General features: G+C 43.2%; 1 protein-coding gene across 3 annotated transcripts in view; it reads right to left on the bottom strand.

Annotated features, from left to right (window-relative positions):
• Positions 1–256: 256 nt before the first annotated feature.
• Positions 257–20,266, bottom strand: part of si:dkey-191m6.4 (rho GTPase-activating protein 22) — a 31,429-nt gene continuing 11,419 nt past the window's right edge. Inside the window, exons 3-11 of one of the 3 annotated variants that reach the window (XM_053413321.1) lie at positions 19,733–19,820; positions 9,841–9,958; positions 6,353–6,360; positions 5,776–5,983; positions 5,538–5,670; positions 4,970–5,043; positions 4,769–4,890; positions 3,618–4,641; positions 257–3,333 (exon numbers count right to left, since the gene is read on the bottom strand). In XM_053413321.1, coding sequence (XP_053269296.1) covers positions 3,111–3,333; positions 3,618–4,641; positions 4,769–4,890; positions 4,970–5,043; positions 5,538–5,670; positions 5,776–5,983; positions 6,353–6,360; positions 9,841–9,958; positions 19,733–19,820 — 1,998 coding nt within the window. In that variant the 3' untranslated portion in view covers positions 257–3,110. Of the gene's footprint in view, positions 3,334–3,617; positions 4,642–4,768; positions 4,891–4,969; positions 5,044–5,537; positions 5,671–5,775; positions 5,984–6,352; positions 6,361–9,829; positions 9,959–19,509; positions 19,668–19,732; positions 19,821–20,266 lie in introns of those variants that run through there. The other 2 variants (XM_053413323.1, XM_053413322.1) reach the window with 2 other exon arrangements.

The following is a 20,266-nucleotide window of genomic DNA, read 5'->3' on the forward strand; positions in this document are numbered from 1 at the left end:
AGGTGTTCCAGGAGATTTATATGTTGTGGTCAATCATCTAATGTTATTGCAGTGAAATTATTTTGATCAGTGACAAGGAATCATATCCGCCTACGTCCTGGGGAGCATTTTTGACTCAGGAAAGTTGTTTCTCACAATGTAGATCAAATCGTCCGCATAAAACTCTTCGGTGTGTTGGTTCTTTTGCATTCACCAGCTGAAATAATAAACAAGATGGGATGATCAGCTCTTTAAACAAATATGCCAAGGTCACGAATGATCTTTGTCACTTTTATTCCCATACATGTCCATTCATTACAATAGTGGAAATCCATAATAAATAAGCACCATAGATGACCAGCAGAAAAGTAAAAAGCACCTTCAGTCGTGAGACGTATATAAGAGGAAAATTATTGTCTCTTTTGGAATCAACGAACCTGCTTTAGACTTTGTGGTGTGGACGCTAGTGGTGGTCGTACATAGGCCTCAATGGAAACAAATGCCTTGTCAGCCTGTGCAATTAACTAGGGTAGTGTAATTTCACTGGTGTCTTTATGTAAAAAAGTCACATTATCCAACTAAAAGCACACTTTCACTTTTAATAATATATACTGTTTGTGGCGCCTTTAAAGGAATAAGTGTAAATTGAACCACTTGCGGACATTCTTCTGATTCGTGATAAGTTGCTAAAAGACATTTTCAGCAAAGTAACAACATGCAATTCTCCGAAAACCAATATCTGCAACCTTTTCATTGTGGAAATATCAAATAATAATCCCAAGGACTAGATCTATAAAGCACATCACAGCCACCTGGATCTGTTTAATGCATCCCATAATACATCACATGTTCAGTATTACAGAGAGTTTATCCGATTTTTTCCCCCTCTGTTTATCGTTTCCTTTTTTCTTTTTACATCGGGCTGGTTTCATCGACAACACGTTACATTCACTACAAGTTTACATTCTCGATTCAAAACTTCCATTCAATTCACAATTCACTTTCACAAGAATTGGCACCTTCTGGGGAGATCAAGGTATTCGTCTTCAGCAGTTTGTCGCCATATATATATATATAAAAAAAGAAACAACAATGCAGCCACTGTGTGTACTATGGGCCAATATATGCACTACATCTCTGGACAAGCAAGCAACACTCAACTTTTTTCCTATTTCAAAACACTTCCCTGAAGGCACAACCAGGAAATTCCATTGTTTTTTTGAGGGCAGTGTTCAGCTTCATGTGCCAAAATCAACACGTCTTCCAGGCAGGCCATCCTAATGTTTAGTGAGCGAACAGCTGAGAGGCGCTCCAGCTTTGGTATTTACTGGGCACCGGTAATGGTCTCCACCAACTGGGCCACACTGAGGCAGCGTGAGCTTAGTGGAACATTCTTGAGGAAAATGTGTTCATCATCCCTGTTGTGTTTGTCTGCACATTAAAGGTATATTGACATCTGTGAGGATCGGAGTCAACCGACGACTGAGGCTTAGCCATCAAAGGGACATGGAAACCATGTAGATGGTGACGAGAGGCACTGGAAGAGGCGACTGCAGAGGTTCCACTGGCTACTGCTTCTGATTGGTTGTGTGACCATACAGAATAACTTGGAAAAACCTGGATTTCTGAACCCGCTCCACAGTAAAACAGCATCATGCGTTTGCAGCACAAATACAGGACAGCAGGAGAAAAAACCTCTGCTAAAGCTGTTGTTCGAGAGTCTGTTCACTCAAATCACGCAAACACATGAACCCTAATGGTCTCTAGCCAAGCTAATAGCTTTAGAGAGATCAGCCCGACAAATGTGGATCCTTTAACTTTCATTTCTGCTGCTTATTCCAACTATAGGTCCAGAAACAGTAAACCTTTTGTTACTCTGTATAATATACAGCAACAAACACTTCTGTGTCTTCATATCAAGCCAAAGAGAGTTTGATTTACTGGTTAGCTACCACTTCAGGCTGAGGGAAAAATATGTGAATAAAACCAAAATTGTGATGGGTAATGTGGGCCACCTAAAGGGAAATTAAAACATACAGATATCTTAAGAAAAATGAAGGCATAATATTACAAGGATAAATGTGAAATATGACATGAAAAAGGTTGTACTAATACGAGAATAACTTCGTAATTTCAGGCTTTTACAGGAGGAATATCAGAAGATCAGCTGTGTTAAAGTGAGGAACGTGGAGCATTTTGTTAACTTACAGTTTAGTAAAGGCTTCATAATTAACTAAATTAATCACAAGTTCTAAGACTTAATAATCAATAAACGCTGTTTGTTCTGAAGAAAGAACCACACGTTCCTCTTGTGGAGGAGGAGATGTTCGGTGGTTGTTGTTGGTTACATCTGTGTTTCATAGTTTGTCAACAAACAATGAGATTGATAATCCTGATGTTGGATCCAGAGGAACTGCAGCGACCATGAGTTTAACCTGACTAAATAATGTCTTTCTCTTTATTCTCATAATATTATGCCTTTTTCCAAATAAAGTATGATTTTTTCGTGTTAAATAGCGACTTTCCTCTCAATTACTAATTCATTCTTAAAACTACAACTTGATTCTCAAAATCTCAGATTTTCTTTTTCTTCAGTTTGGCCAAAATACATCTTACAAAACATCTCATTCAAGATAAGTATCAGATTGAGACAAATTTCAATCAGACTGAGCATCTCCAACATAATTCACTTGTGTCTATGTCATGTAGTGGTGTCAGAGGTCAGTGCTCTACAGGTCAGAGAGTGTCAGAGAACAGGAAGTTCCACCAGTTACATGTGATCATCCAAACTGTTAAAATGCTGCTTCACATTTCCCTGGAGTGTGATCCCAGGAGCCCCAGCTTAACGTGAAACAAAGTCACAACTGCCTGATGCTTGATAGAGATGATTCTGAAACGGACTGCACAGTCAGTCCCGGTTTGATTTTTACTTCCTTCACGATGTCCTCTTCCATCTGAGTTTGTCCTGAATGTATTCAAATATGGCCAGTTCCATTATTCCCTTGCTGTGTTCTTCTTCTAAAGGAACGTCCTGACGCACAGAGGAAGGCTTGAAAAAAACAGCCCCCAAAATATAAACCCTGATGACAGCCACAGTTTTGGAGACAAGACGAACGAGTGGCCCGGACGTATCAAATGTCGCTAGTCCTCGCGCCCAGGGCCAGATCTCCCAGCGTGGAAAAGAAATCCTCCATCTCCTTCTCCAGGAGCCGGTTGCGGTTATCTGCATCCTCTCTTGCCCGTTCGGAGTTTCGCAGTTTGATCTCCAGCATGCGTTGCTTCTTCCTTTCCTGCTCCATCTCTTGTTCCAAACGCTCCATCTGCGCACACAGAGCAGTGCTGGACTCTTCCAGTCTGAGGAGATGCAAAACAACAAAGGCAAAACACAAAGGTCATTGAAATTCACCTTTTCTCCCCAGTAATGTAAAAGACCAGTTAGAAAATATGTTTTTTTGTATATTTGTACATAGTGTAACAGAAATGGTCTGTATCAATACCACAAAATACCAACTTAGCAGTTGACTCCATTGTGTTGTAGTCAGCACTGCCAAGGACCCTTGATAGTGAACTAATTATTTGACAAGCAAAGTGTACACACCTATTGAAGAAGTTTCAGAAATGCTAGCGTACAGACTTACTTTTCTATCCTTGCCTCGTAGGAAGTCTTCTGTTTCATCAGCTCGTCCTTCAGTCCTTCCACCAGACTGCTCAGCGTTGAATTGACCTCGTCTCCATCCTCGGACATGATAATGGACGGCACGCCAGCTGCCGCGACCGTGTTTCCATTCTCGCTGCAGGCCGCACTGCTGCTGCACAGCTCCATCGCCTCGCAACTGTCCTGCTCAGAGCTCGGGTCCGTCATCATCCCTCCATCCCTTCCTCTGTCGATCTCCCTCTGGCTCTCCATCCAATCCCCCTTCTCCCCACTCTCTCCACAGTTCTGGTTTACTGAAGGCTCGCTCGCCGAGTCTGGAACGGAGATCTCGCAGGAGGAGGTGGACCACGGGGTGCTGGACACGCTCGGTACGCTCCCCATGCTGGAGGAGGAGGTGACATTGTCATAGGTGGACAGTCTTTGCGAGGAGCCGGTGGAGTCGCGGTCACGGGCGGACCGCTCGCCTGAGGATGTGCGCCGGTGTCCCCTCAAGGAGGACAAACCATTCATGAGCCAGTTACCCCCACCACCACCTCCACCTCCTCCCCCACCAGGAGATACACTAGTTGTATCGGCCACGGAGCCTGCGCCGCCACTGCTTTGCTTGGCTTGTGGCTGAGAACGTGGCGCTGAGGAGCTTTTGAACGAGTACTTCCAGGAAGGAATGGTCTTGGATTGTTTGCTGGGGCTGACCACTGTCTCGCCCTTCCCAGACGAAGACCCCAGTTTTGGTCCAGCGTTCGGGCTTTGGGTGGGTGTGACCGCCGCACACAGTTTGGCGTCCAGGGACGAGGCACTGCTGTCTAACTCTTGGTCGGGGATGGAGACTGGGCCGCTCTGAAGGTCCTCCTCAGAGATCCAGGCTCCCAGGCTGCGATGTTGCAGCTGATGCCCCTGGATGGGGAGCTCTGTTTGAGGTACCGTGAGTCCCTCCTGGTCCCTCCCTGAGTACAAACGGTTGTGTTCCCTAATGAGGATTGTCATCAGGTGCTGGACCAGAGAGGTACCTGGATGATATGAAACACATTCAGACAGGACAATGAAAGATTGATGTATTTAGTATGTTTAATTGTCAGTACGTCCAGCTTCATTGCAGCATGGGATTTTACGGTAGTTCGTGGTGATCCTCCATACCTTCCATGATGGTGACTGGGTCCTCCATCTTGGGTCGAAGGATATTTGGTCCAAATACTGTGGCGAGATTCTGGACACTCATTTTGTTGTGAATGCAGTGGGACTGGACCTCATCAAGGAATCTAGACAGATTAAGAGTTAATTACTGAAGTTGTATTGTTGTATTGTTGTGTTATGACGAAAAGAAGGCAGTGCACTTACTTGCATATGTACTTGAGGAGATTGAAGTTAGGTAGAGGTAGAGTGCTAACTTGATTTCCAAGCTCCTGGACCCCCTGATTAAAGAGAGATCAGTTTTAGGTACAACATTATACACACACACACAAACACAATCATTTACTTATTCTATCATAGCGTTGACACTCATTGCTCTGTTAAGTCATGGCAAATCATTTTCTTTACTGTGTGTGTGGCTATAGGCTCTAAGAAGACCAAGACTCAGGGAGTAGAGGCGGTTGGCAGTTTGATCCCTGTCTCAACCCTTTCCACACACCGAGTTGTCCTTGGGCAAGACACTGAATACCAAGTTGCCCCTGACGGCTGTGACAGCAGTTTGTGATTGATGTTTGATTGAGAAAGTGCAACACATAGATGCACTGTATGAATGTGTTTGGATGATTGGAAAAACTGTATATTGCACCACAGTCCTCGGGCAAGAGAGGACTGTGCCTTTCCCAAAATTTCATCACTCTGTAAGGTCTATACTCAAAGTCAATAGTCCTATAATATATAAGTACCATTACACAAACAAACACACACTTCCACATACCTCCTCCTCGTCTTTGGCCAACAGCTGTGCACAGGTTAGAAAGTCTTCATATTTGGAGAAGGGAATGACTGGTTCAGGCAGCTCCCGCAGGTACAACTTCAGCAAGGATGCCACCGTGTGGATGTCTGTGTTACTACAAGAGAGCACAGAAAAATAATGCTCACTCTCCTGGATGTTGAGAGTTCAATGATAACTCTTAAAAAGCTGCAGCACCCCCACAGCACCCCATTTTGCCTACCTGTCAAACAGAGGCTTGTCACCGCAGTCGAAGGCCTCTTGCAGATCTTTGACCAGGTTGGCCTGTCCCGGCATCCTGAAGAGACCCTCCTCATCCAGACCCCGCTCCCTGAGGAAGTCCACACACTGCTCCACCAGCAGGGGGGCCAGCCGGGGGCCAAACTTCCTCTCATACTGCACTGTGTCTTCTAGACGCTGGCCAAATATCCCTGGGGACAGATAGAGGAAACATGAAATATCCATGCATATGAATGATTTTTTTGTACTCTCCTCGACAATCGAAGGTTATAAATATTTTGTAACTGTATCTATCTTAAATCTGAGTTTGTCTCGTAGCAACAGTTACTGATTGTTTCATGTCATGGCCCATGACAGGCTTTAAGGACCCCGAGCCACAGCATGGCCAACATCAACCTATTGTCCTGTCCTCTGCAGGCACGTAACTTGGTGCAGAATTTAAAGCAACACTATGTCACTTTTACTGAGCAACAGCACCCCCTGCAGCCGCCTCAATTGTGTCAGTGAACAGAAACACAACTCAACCGTGGATATTTCTTGTGATCCCCGTCTTCCTGAACCTGAAGAGCTGCAGGTGTAACAAATACAACTATATTTAAAATTATTTAAATGACTTCTAAGTCTTTTGGACTGATGTTCAGTTCAGCATTACCTGAACTTGCTGGTCCTCATTCTAAAAATGCATATTTCGACTATCAAGCTTCTCTCAAACATGCACTGGACAGAACTGTGTGAATGCAAATTTCAGAGTTAGACGCTTCATAGTTTCTGCAGAATTTTTCCGCTTGACCTCCTGGTATAAAGTCTGTAGATATCCAGGAAAAGTGAATGGGTGAACACAGCAGGGGATCCCACGCTGGATTTACCGCGATCGAGTGGGGGCAATTGATAGCGCTTCTAACACTCGACAGACGCAAAAAAAAAAAAAAAGAAAAGAAAACACATGTCTCCCTGTGAAAAAGCAACGTCCTACACATAGAAGACACCGACGAAGATGTCAAGAGAGTTAGTGGTGAGTAGAGCTGACCACGGTTTTTGGGTGCATCACGGTTCTTTCTGCCTCTGGCTGCTCCACCTCTCATCTGAATAAGGTGGAAGGTAAACTAAATTTGGCCTGTAGGTCATGTCCTATAAAAAGGCTTCAGTCAGTTCCACACAAAGTCACAAATTTACAAGGAGTAAGAACAGACGTTCACGGTGAGGAGTGGAGATGAGGAAACTTTCTCCATATTCGAAGTCAGCGAACCATCAAATTAAATTTGAAGCTGCTGTTTGAAGGAAAAAAGTTGCACAACGTTGCTTTGAACTGGTTGAGGAGAGTTTCAAAGAATGAAAAGTGTTAAACTGTTGATCTTTGTTTAACACATTTAGGATGGAAAATGGAAATTATTAGCCAAAATAAACAATATGCAAGAAAGATCAAGGTCATTTTCAACACATTAGTAACACATGGTTAAACCAACTAAATATTATTCCTTACTGTTTGTTACCTGTTGACTGACTGCAGCCGTCGCAGCTGGTCGACAGTTCGCAGTAATCGTAGTAGTTCACCGAGCAGCGGCTGCACAGCAGCAGAGAATGCTTCTCATACACTCCAAACCCACATTTCACCAAGTTCATCCATTCCAGTTCAGGCATTTGACTGCTCCGGTAGATTAACCTCGCATTTACAAAGTCCTGTGCCTCTGAAGCGAGCTACAGTCGAGGAGTAGCACGGACGAGCAGCAGCAGACAGCAGCTGATGGAGCAGAGAAATGTGGCCAGCAGACGGGGGTCAGTCTGCCGTGACCATAGTCCTGCCATTAACGACAGGTCTATGAGTTGGCGACAGATCTATTCTGGACCGTGAACTGAGAGACAAGACCGCCCCCCCCCCCCCCCCCCCACCATGATAATGTGAGAGGGCTGAGAGAAATGTGACCGAGCCAACATGGATTCACAGATTACCACTACACTTTATAGATAAATGTGATGTTTCTTTCTCCATGTGACAGCATTTTTATATGTATAACATATCTGGGGGGGGGGGGGGGGGGGGGGGGTATGATTTAGGGGTCCTAAGCCCCGTCACAACCATAGACTGTATATAAAGATGGACGATATGACGGCTCCCCAAAAGTGAAGCCAATGCGTCTTGATCGCCCCCTGGAGGAGGGGTAAGGCATAAGTCTTAAACCTGCCTCTACAATGTTGGTCGATGGAAGATGGACAATACTAAAAAGTCAAAGTACATGTCCAAAAATTATTCAACAATGTAAATTTGATTTTAATTACTTATTTAATGCTATAAAAAGTTGTGTTTGAAATCTGAGGCATTTACACCGTGTGTTAAGCCTAAAAGTCCGCTACCGGAAGTGGCGATGCTAACTTGCAAACCGCACTTGCCCTTGGGCAACGAGAATGTTTGAGTTGAATTTGAATGTCGGGGCTTTGATGAGACTTGGATGACACCACAGGAGCAGCATGGAGGCGTTTTAAGAATCAACCCCCAGTTTATGTATTTATAATTACACGTATAATATGTAAGTTTAAATTATATTGGATTTGGCTGCAACGCTGTTTTACCCTTGAAACTCCAAAATTGTTTTGTTGACTCAAACTCAAAACACTTTTTCCATCGGCATAGTGGTGATTAGATAATAAGTGAATTTTCCTTTTTCTGTGAACTATGAATTTTTGTAGTTTTTGCTTAATCTTGGTAACTAACAAAAAGCAAAGTCAGCAGACAATTCTCAAGAATGAAAATTTGATGCCTTTTATGTTTTATGTATTTGTAGACATTTTGATTAAATGCAATAACATTTTAAATCCTTTTAAGCCAATCATCATTCGAGTCTAGCCAGCAGGGGTTAAACCTAGCTGCTGAAAATGTAATTTTAAAAAGAGAGCACTGAGATCATACACTAAATCATCGGTGTGTTATTCGACATATATCACCCTATTAATACACAGCCCCTTTGTAACACAACACCGTGCTCTTCAGCTGCTCCTTATGGCCCAGTTTACATCCAGAACGGCCTGCGTATATTTCTGGCCTCCTGTTTAGTAACACTGGTCAGACGTCCAGTCCGGAGCAGACAAGCTGAGAATTAACCGCAGGCTCACCGCTGCACTTAGAGAAGACGCGGCAAACCACTCCACAGGCTGAACTGCAATCACAATTGTACATTTACTTTAATGAAGCCTCAACAGGTGCCACCACCAAGCAGAAACCCCAAGAGACAGTTCTCTATTTTTGAATTCAATCTCACACTCGACTTGAGGAGATGACAGCGAACTGTGATCACATTTCTCCTGTCAGGTACGGCAGTATAATAGTGACATCGGGGTGAGAATTAACTGCTGGCATAGGAAATGAGACACAGTGGAGGGGTAGGTGATACTTTGCATGGCTGGGCTCATGTCTGTAACTCATACAGCATAACATGGACACACCAGGGTCTTTTTCCGTTTGAGCAGCGATATCTGTTCCATGTAGCAATGTAAATATGTCGCAGCTAAGCATTGAAATCAACAGCCTCAGTCCAAGTTAAAGAGTTGTTGTAACTATCACAGATGAGGACAAATGAGGAATGTTTCTTCAGAACGGCTGGTGGTTGTTTTCAAACTCAATGAGGAAATCTGGATTTTGTTGAATTATACTTGCTGCTCATTGTTATGAGGTTGGATCATAGACTGTATATAAAGATGGACGACATGACAGCTCCCCAAAAGTGAAGCCAAAGTGTCTTGATCGCCCCCTGATGGCTGGCTGCAGTAAAGGTCATAAACCCCTCCTCCTCCACATAAGGGCCAGGATATACTTGCTATTAAATACGCATTGGAAAAATCTTGCATCAGTTTAGTATGTAGGTTGTGCACACTCTCAGAAATGAAAGTGCAACATGTATGTACATGTATGTAGAGAAGCTCTTCCATGAGAGAGAGATTTGCAGCTACGAGCACACAGCAGACTGCTATACAATCACAGCAGATCTTATGTTATTATGAGACGTGTCAATGTTTTTTGGTTGATTATCAAACCGATTTGACTTTACCTCCTCCAAACGGCGCCCAGATGACTCGCCGTATGGCCTTGACCCAGTCATCCATGTCTGTCTGGGAGTTCGCCATGAGCAGGAAGGATTCATGACTGATAGGTGCCCGGTCCTTCTCTCCTGTTCCACCTACAGGGGCAAACAGAAGGGACAAGCAGACGGAAAGTAAAGGTTAGTACAGAACAGGCTGCAAATGGTATTTACTGACTTTATCCCATAAGTGGTTGTTGATTACTTGATATAAAATGTACTTTTTCCTTATTATATTATTTAAATGTATGCAATATCCCATATTAATTACTTATTTTATTATTTATACTTATTGCCCCTTATTAGTTTCAATGTCTTTTTTTTAAATCTCAGTTCTATTCTATTATTAGCTATAAGGCACTAGTTCGGTCTGTGTCTTTATACTTTTATTTTAGTTTTGACTCACATTTTTTAACTTAAAAACATTGTTTTATTCAGTATACTCTATTCTGTATATTGTTGATACTTTAATCTGAGAGCAAGCTGGCAAAGGAATTATTTCTCTTATCTTATTTATCATATCAGAAAAGCGTTTTGTCTGGGATTGACAGTCTAATGTGCTATATGGGCTTTTCACCACTAGGTGGCACATTTGCTGCACTTTGAGTGTATTTGATTTTTTGCTATGACCCTCCCTTACCGTAATTATTGTACCAGTCACTTCAGTTCCCTTTTCATTATGAACAGAGACATTTAAAAAGAGGATTGTTCTCGACACATCTTCAACATTTTAGCTTTTCCATGATTTCAGAGACACTAAATGTCTAAATACTTAAACATGTATTGAAATACAGCAGAGAGGAGTTCAGCTGCTACAAATAGAAACCACATTTACACAATACACAGTATTGCTTTCTTTCTGCTACACATTTACATAAATCGGGAGAGAAGGTTGTGTGTTTTCTGTTTGGCCCGAGCCGTTAGTGTTGAAAGATGTTGTTGCCACAGTCACAGTCATTGTTGTCGCAGTCATTTAGCCGTGAGGAGGGAATCCAAATACAAACAGTGGTGCCATAAAGCTAAGTGCCATTGTCACCCAGCTCTGCAAACTCACACTGTCCTGATGAACAACACACCACAGCCTATCTTCACATGTGCTCAGTGTGTGTGTGTGTCTGCCTGTGTGTGTTTGTGTGTGTGTGAATATGTACAATAGAATTTAAATTAGTCCTTTCATTTGTCCACAGGAAAAAAGTCGCACTTATCGGCTGAATAAAGATACAGAGAAAAAGTATTAGACGTTACGGAGCCTGCGGGCACGTCCAATACTTAAGTCGTCAGTGAATCATGACCTGATAAGACACACACACACACACACGCAGAGCCACTTAAAATCAATCCCGAAAACCATTGGAACATCCAAGGCTGAAGGGATGAGAGCCCCAAAAGGTCCCTTTTCTAGAGCCAATGAAGATAACACTAGCTACAGACTTTACAGAGACACGCGCAAAACTGAGTTGTTCTCTCAAAGTCCCGGTTCTGAATTTGATATTAGCCCTTCCACACGCCGATCAGACAGAGGATGACATTTGAGTCTGAATGTTCAATAAGCTCCTGCTGCGTTTTCAGCGTCTGAGAATGGAAGATATATCCTTAACAATTATAGCTGCGGTTCTCAAATGTCAGGCGGCTCATAGACACCGTTGAATGGTAGATAAGTGGACAGGAGTGAGGAAGGGAGACAGGCGGTTTTGTCACTGCAAAGGAAAAGCCATTATCTCGCTGGTGCCACTGTTTGAACTTATTAAATTGACAATACGGGGTGTGATACTCAGCAGGAGAGAGTGGAGGGGCTGCACCGTCAAAGCATCAATAGTCTTCACAGGCCAGTCTGGGTAATGTGTTTCTCCAAGAGGTGGTGATTGTGTGTCAGTCATTGCTGCTGTAAACCTTGTTACTTTTAAAAAAGATGAACACTGTTAGTTAGCTTCCAAAATAATGAGACGTCGCTCTTGTGTGAGTGTTAAAGAACATTATCGTGCAAGAAAAACGTCATTGCATCTATTAAGCGTCGAAAAAAAAAATCACATTACTCCAAGTCATTGAAAAGCAAATTTGTTAAATTATAGATAGATAATCCTAGACCGTATATAAAGATGGACGACAGCTATCCACTTCCCCACCATATCCAGAAGCGAAGCCAAAACATCCCAGATACAACCACGGCCATGTTGCAGTGCAGAACCAACCAGGGGATGGAGCTGCAGGAACAAGGTCCCACCAAAACATTTGCTCGGCAAATGATGAGTCGTTTCTTAATGCATCAAATAACTAATCAAAACCAATCTTAACAGGAGTAATAGCGCTAGCACAAACACCAGTGTGATTAGAACTGCCCAAATGACAGAAACCATCTTTGAGAAGAATGTATTTGACGTGTGTACTTGGACTTTTTATTTTGTCTGTATCCCATCCACTAACATGGAGGAGGCAGGATTTATGACCTGTGCTGCAGCCAGCCACTAGGTGGTGATCAAGACACAAGGAGACTTTTCTTCTTTAGCTAACACAGTTGGCTAGTAGCCACTTAAGTTGATGCTAAGCTAATGTTTTTCCCATAGCCACTTGCTAAAAGGAATAACTCGTGTGTCACACACTCTGTGTAAGTATGAACGATATGACAGCTCCTTAAAAGTGAAGCCGAAGCTTCTTGATTGACACCTCCAGCCTAGTGGCTGCTTGCATTGTTAGTCATAAACCCCGCCTCCTCCATGTTAGTGGATGGAACATGGGCCGATCAAATTTTAAACTTTGATTACTTGCCTGATGCTATACAAATGGGGTGAAAAGTCATGATTGACAGCTGAGACTGACTCAGGATTGGTGAAGAATGTGCGTTGTCGAGACCTTGATCGATACTGCAGATTATATTCAACACTATTAAATGTGTTGATGTTACTTGTCCCTCAGGCTACATCCTCTATTGATAATGTGACTGATGACTGGTTGGGTATTTCTACAGCTTATTGTTGGCATGAATGAGAGAATAAGAGAAAGATGGAGAGGGTACATGACTGAGGACCAGTGCAGGTAGAATTGCATCTTAGATCAGTAATTCTGCTTGAACCTGATAATGGAGTCATGGTGATGATACATGTTCAGTCTCATACTCCAGCAGCTTTCCTTTGTGTGTATTAAAAAATCAATTCTTCGACTGTGTTTCATGATTTCCGCTCGGCATGCTAAACGTCTCATTAATCAGGTCAACTGAAGACCAATGTTTCATTATTCAGTTATTTTGTGCGAGTGGCATCAAAAAGCTATTTCATCAGGTGCGGTAGAGCATTGTTTAGCTGAGCAGGAAAGTGATGGGGATACAAAGAGCTGAGATAAACATTGAAAAATAAATGAACAATATTTATCAGGTGCTCTTGAACAAACGGCAATTAAGAACAGGGATAATCAACTACAACCACACACACACATTTAACATCTACCCTCATGTTATTTCATCAACCACTGCTGTTGTTCCCACCGCAACATTTCTACTGTGAGTTACAGTTACAGTACATTATACTAGAAATGTTTTGTGTTTGAACTGTCAGTTGTGGAAGAAACTGCCCAGCAATGTAAATAATGGAAGTTTGAAAAGATTTGGCCAGATGACCTTAATCTCCACGTCAGGATACACAGAGATCAGAAGAAAGGGGAGAAGGAGAGATAGAAAAAGAGGAACAAAGCAGATTATCGTAAAAGTTTGTGCATGGCTACACTTAGAAACTCTCCACCTTAAGTCCCCGCTGCCGTCTGTCTGATCCATAGCAAATTTGAAAGACACAGGAATATATTCAATTCCAAAGTGTAACAATCTCAACAAGTGATGCATCTTGTGTAAAAGCTCCCAGCAAACAGGGTGAGAACAGGAGTGGGCACCGCCACACTGTGCGAAAAAGAAAAGCCATAAAGAGGAGATTGTTCTAAGCATACTGTAAATCCCATCAGTCTCACAGCTACCCCAGCGCTCCGCTCCAGTCTCCACCACACTTGTAAAAAAAAATCTCCAGCATCTGTTTCCCGTTACCTTGGAGATGTTGTTTCTTCAGTCTGTCCGGCTTGCAGCAGACCGGCCCCATGTCTGAGTGAGCGGCACAGGCTGAGGCTGGGACTGGCTCGGGCCTAAAGCTGTGGCGTGAAGAGGCGACCGCTCCACCAGCACCCAGTCCGTTTGGAAGCAGACCAGTACGCAGGTACCACTGACAGCCAGAACCTGCCAGTGAGGCATGCTCGGTGCCAGCGGGAACCAAACCCGTCAAACGAGTCCCACTTCTTGCTGCTCACTCGCTCATTCTGCCCATTCATTCCCCATTCTCTCTCCTGTCTCTCTCATTCAGCAGTGTGGGCAGCAGGTCCGTTCCCTGAGCCCCCCTGGAGGGAAGCAAATCCCTGAGGAGGAGTGTAACAAGGCTCTCTCTCTCTTTGTCTGTCTCTCTCTCTCTCTCTCTCTCTCTTTGAGCATGTGTGTGTGAGTGTGAGTGCAGTAACTGGGAGATGGGCTGTACTCCAGTCTTTGCCAAACAAACTTGTACATACACACACACACACACACGCACACACACACGCACACACACACACACACACACACACACACACACACACACACACACACACACGCAGGGAAAGCAGACAATGACCATCAATCTCTGTGAGATACGGGTCGTACAGGCTTTGGATTGTTCTAGCTTCACTCAGACAGGATTTAGCCTCATTGTGCAACAATCTGTGACTTTTCATGCTTTTTATCCAGTGTCTACAGTATAACACAAAACGTTTGAAGGTTCAGGAAACGCAGTGACAGTCTTATCAGAGCCCAGGTGCAATTGGTTACCTATGGGTGCTTTAGGAATGAGTGTTTTCACTGAAAATAATCTTAAGTCCTTCAAGAGGAACAGGTTTCCCCCTGCACAACAAAAAAACTCTGACCACAAAGTAGAAAGGCTTGTGTTTTGGGTATAGCATGCATGAGGCAGGAAATGATGCATAAATCATCCCCCTCATTGCTAAAAGCTCTAAAACCTTGTTGTGTTTTTAAGTTAACATCTTCGTTGGCGTCCTCTACGTGTCGGCCATCTCTTTTTCATTTTGCGATATTTGTATTGTTCCAGTTTATCGAATACGGAATAACACCTCCCAAACATCAATCAACAAAGCCATTTGCTCGCTGTGACATTTTCCTGCTGTATTCTCACACAAACTCACGCAGACATTTTTCAGACATAAGGGCAGTTAAAGAAAAGTCTGGGAAAATGTCCAGAGCAACTGACTTAAACACTTTTAGGGGAAATTTTATGGACGTCAATGAACGTCTGGAAGAGGCTTTAGACCTGTCAATTTTGTGAATGGTGTAATTTTGTTTAAAAGCCATAGATCAAAATTGGCAAAACAAATATCAGTTGAGATGAACACAATGGCCAAGATGCACAGTTGTGTTAAAGTTAGAGGTCAAATACTATAAGCTATTTCTGTGTTTCAAATCATGACCCTGAACACTCACTTGGATTTGTTGGTGTATCTAGGAAAAACCTGCATTTCGGTGTCATGCACAGATGGGATACAAGTGAGTGGGCCAGCTCTTAATAATAAATTAGCAGAAGCTGTCACGTTTTCACAGGCACAAGTGTGTTTTGTGTGTGTGCTGTTTTTCCAGATGGCTTAATTGCTTCACACAACTACAACAGAGGGCTTATAGCCTTAAGTCAGTCATTAAATACAGGAATATTTAAAACATATCCAATTATTTGCCCATTTTCTTCGTGCCTACGGGCTTTGAGACAAGCTCGATTCACACTCTGGCACATGACTGTGGAATCAGCTTTGTTTGGGTGTCCCGCTCGCTGCAGCACACACTGATAAGGAAAACATGGTGGGAGTCCAACTTTTAATTGCTTGCACGCTGAGCCGCCGCTGTTATTTCGCTCTGAGGATAAGAGGAAATTACAAGTGGTAGCTGGTCGGGTTCTGTGTTCCACGGAGCAGGACTCAAGACGGATCCTGCAGGATGAATGTGTTCCAGGAGATTTTAATAGCGGCTCTGACCTTGAGAGGGTCGGCCTGTGTGACACGTGCTGAATAATGATGATAATGATGATGATAATGCTGATGATAATGATGATGATAATGATGATGATAATATTTTTCAACTTCAGCTTAAGAGAGTGTTACCCGTCTGGTTTAATAGTTTGTAATCCACAGGCAGGGATGAAAAAAAGCACAGTGCATTGGAGTTGTTTAACACTACAGTGTGTATGTTTGTGTTTGTGTGGGTGTGTGTGTGTGTGTGTGTGTCAAGGTTTTAGCCTCTTGTGGCTACTATCTGTCTTGTATCTACCTTTTGCAACAGGCCTGATTACTCTATATCTCCACAGTAAACATGACCCATGGACTTGCCCTGTGGCTGAATTCAGGCACGCACACATACACTCTCTCTTTCACACACTCACTCTCAGACACACACACACACACAAACACACACACACACAGTCTCAGAAAAGCAAAGTCCATTAGTCAGTGACATGACCCATATGAGCAGCCAGGGTCCCTGGGCTCCTCTGAAGGACATGCTACTGTTACAGTGGACAAAGGTCTGCTGAAAGTGAGTGAAAGCCGGCAGCTGATTTATCAGCACGGATAGGAAAAACCCACCTTCACTTCTGAGCTGTCTTGACCTCAAGTTAAAGGTTTATCAGTCTCTAAATACATGTCCTCAGGTTTTTCTAGCATTTGTATGGTAGCAAAGGCAAAGCCACTTTAGGCCTTTGCAGTGCACTAATGGCACATTATTTAAAAATCACTCATTCAACAATCAGTTTCTCAGATCTTCTTAGCTTAACCTAATATTACAGTCAACAGAGCCAACTGCTAAAAGAACACAATAACTAGTTCTTTGATTATAGTCAAGGTGTCAGTGATAAAATGAGATGGTATTTGGGCTGCAAATTATGATTTTCATTGTCGACTAATGTGCACATTATTTTCCGATGGGTGTGAGCCTTAAGTGGCCCAAATATCCTAAAACAAATATGTGCCTTTTTGGCAAACATGCGGTGCTCTAGACGAGGTGTGATCCGGATGTGAAGCTAAAGTGGTCCGTGTGGCAAATGGTGAAAATGGCCCAATTAGCACAAAACACATTGGGGCCACCTTTGGCTCCCTTGGGTGATATAGAGTATTGCTATAGCTTACTCGTGGCCCAGATTTGGCAAACAGGAGCGGTGTGCCCAAGTACCATCATTCTTTGCTGGATGTGGGCCAGATGGCAGAGTGGATGTGAAACACTGTGGACCAAATCTGGGCCAAAAAAATGCAGCTTTGTGGATTCGATCTTTAAAACATCAGGAAACAGTGAAAAATGGCCCGGTGTCCAAGGTGACACAGGTCACATGGAGTACAATGCTATGCTTGGTTTTCCATTACAATCTATTCACACACTGCTGGCATGGATATAAAGTGCAAAGGAAACTTCAGCATTTGCACTAGAGGAGCCAGGGATCGAACCATCGACCTTCTGGTTAGTGGACGACCCACTCTAAATCCATTCTTATGAAACTATTGCTGTTGATCGACTAATTGCTGCATCTCTAGGGACAATCCCGACAAAGATGAGAGAGAGAGAGAGAGAGAGAGATTGCTTGATTCTTGTATTTGTATACAGGTAAGAATCTTGGAGTTAAGGTCTCAGATACTTGTGTACTCTGATCAGTGAAGCCTGAGGTGTCCCACAGTGACACTGATGAGTTAAAGGTGGTACGAAAGACTGGAAGGTATTTGTGTAAAAGAGCATTAGAATTCATTGAGCTACTTGCTGATCAGAGTTTTGCCAGATTCTCCAAACAGTTGCCACATGGTGAAACCGCGAGGTCTCTCCGCTTGAAGCTTTATCGCAATCATGTCTGTTTGCACATGGAGAAGAAGCACTACTTCTTACACAGTATGGAGTCTAAGGGAAATCTTCGAGCCTAATCATGTCATACAACAGCAGAGAATAAAGCCTCTGTAAGCCGATTATAAGGTGCAGAGAGAGAGAGAGCAACTCATGTGTTTCTCCCCCCAGGAACCAACACATCTAATGTGCTGTAAACACGGGGACTGAAAAGAGGAAAAATGTAATTAGGATCACAATGAAATACACTGAGGCTACATCCACACTGCCACATTTTCATTTGAAAGAGCTATTCTACGTATGCCCCACTCGACTCCCAAGTTTTAAAGACGCTAAAACGGAGAAGTTTGGAAACTGCTGCTGAAAACACTGTGGATGGGTAAAAACTGAGACGTTTGGAAATGTTGCCATAGCCACTCGCAACCACTTACTGATTGGGTCACAACCTTTTCAGTTTGAAAACAAATGAATGTTTGCAGCCTCATACTTCTGCTGGATTATCCACAATGAAAAGAGACACTTTACAAAATTTCCCAATTTATCTAATGCAACACCTAAAGCGACACTTTTAGCAATCTCTCCTCATGAGAAGAGGTTCTGCCTCGATCCTCCGAGCCGCTGCTTACTCGCCATGCTTCTTGTCTCTTTACCCACCTGACCACTGCCCTTTCTCTGCCTTTCCCTCCCTGCCCTGATTTGCTCCTGCAGGGCGCAAGAAGCTATAAGTCAAATGCTCATTGGAGGCTTCGCACCCCTCTGCGACGTTGACAGGCCATAAAGAAAACACACAAGCCTGGCAGCCACTCCAAACACAGAGCGAGACCTGCCAAGCAAACACTGACAGAATGACAGAGTGATGCAGACAAAACAGAGGGATTCTACAGCAGGGCACCGTATGGTTCTTACAATTTATATTTTCATTATATATATAAGGGTCAAATACACACAGCAAAAAATCCACGCTTCAAAACAAAAAGAAACGTACTACCGATTGAGTAAAGCCATGAAAGGCCACGTAAAGTCAATCTAAGTAACATGCTCCAGTTTCTGTGAGGCTGCGACAAGTGGAGCAACCAACAAGTCCTGCAGGCACGGCCATGATGGACACGCCATTTTGTTTTTCAATTTATTTGATGCTTGTGGCCAGAGTTTGACTTTCCCAATTCAGGAGCTGGAAATGAAAATACCGGTTGTTGGTGTCAGCAGCTCTGAGGTCAAGTGAGATTAGGAGATTGACCACCGGAGCAGCTAATCCTTGGCGAACACTTCCCCCTGCTGGCAAAATGCTGAATAGCGACCAGAGAGTGGACGTACTTTCCTGCAGCTTTTCCTGTATTTTCTTCCTTTAAATTTTTTTTTTCTTATTGAATCTTATTGTTGATTTATTGTTTTTTAAGCCTTTCTTGAAGTACTTTCTTGAAAGGAGTGCTATACAAATAAAGCTTGTTATTATATTATCATAATTACCTGCTTGCATATCAGTACTTTTGGCTGCTTCAGAGACTTGTCAAGTTAAAGGAAGAGCAATTTTACAAACAGGGCAATAATGGCAAGTCAGTAAAATTTAACCTCATTGGTGGAGGTAACAGAATGATACCTCCAAGGTAAATTAACTGAACGATACAACTGATCGGTACTTCTGTAAAAGGGTACTGTGAAGGTTGCAAAAAAAATGCACTATGACTGAAACGCATACACAATGTACACACAGGAAATGTTCCTCAGTGGAGAGTAATGAAACAATAACAGGACCAAGGGTGTAAAGGTTACTTACAGAGCTCACTTACAGCAACATGTGCACAAAAAGTCACAGTGTATGAAATAACTCAGATGAAATATTAGCTCCAGCGCGGCTCGAGCAGTGACCAGGGGGGATAGTGAAAGTGAAATCTGTGTCTGTGTGAGACGGCAGTGTATTTAGACAGAGCTGTGGTGAATGTGGGAGGAAGAGGAGAAAGAAGAGGAGGAGGAAGAGGAGGAGCTCTTGGATCCCTCACCTGGTACGATCTCGAAGAGGTGTCTTCCTGGTTCGTCCGGGTTCGCTGTGAGTTCATTCACCTGGCAGCCCTGCAGAGGAATACAGCCCTGGAACGCACACACACACACACACACATGTTCAAATTTAATTGCATACACATTTCAAATTATTCAAACACTTAAATGGGATGAATGGCTTTTTCTTCTTCCTTCAAGGCCATCCTTGTTCACTTGTTCCTTCCTTCCCTTTACACCCTCGTTATTCATTCACATGCTCCATCACCTCTTCCTTATAGTTTTGCCTTCTTCCTTACTTTTTTCTTTCCTCCCTTCATCCTTCCTTCACTTCCTTGTTTTTCACCCGCTTACACGCTCCATCTCTTCTGTCTTAAAAACTATCCTATGGGTAACCCTAACCCTAACCCTTCCTTAACCCCTCTAAAACCGAACGGGAACCCTTCCTTCCTTCCTTCCTTCCTTCCTTCCTTCCTTCCTTCCTTCCTTCCTTCCTTCCTTCCTTCCTTCCACTCATTAGCCCCTCTAAAACAAAAATG

The sequence above is a fragment of the Pleuronectes platessa genome, chromosome 21 (genome assembly GCF_947347685.1).
Source record: "Pleuronectes platessa chromosome 21, fPlePla1.1, whole genome shotgun sequence".
NCBI classification, from domain to species: Eukaryota; Metazoa; Chordata; class Actinopteri; order Pleuronectiformes; family Pleuronectidae; genus Pleuronectes; species Pleuronectes platessa.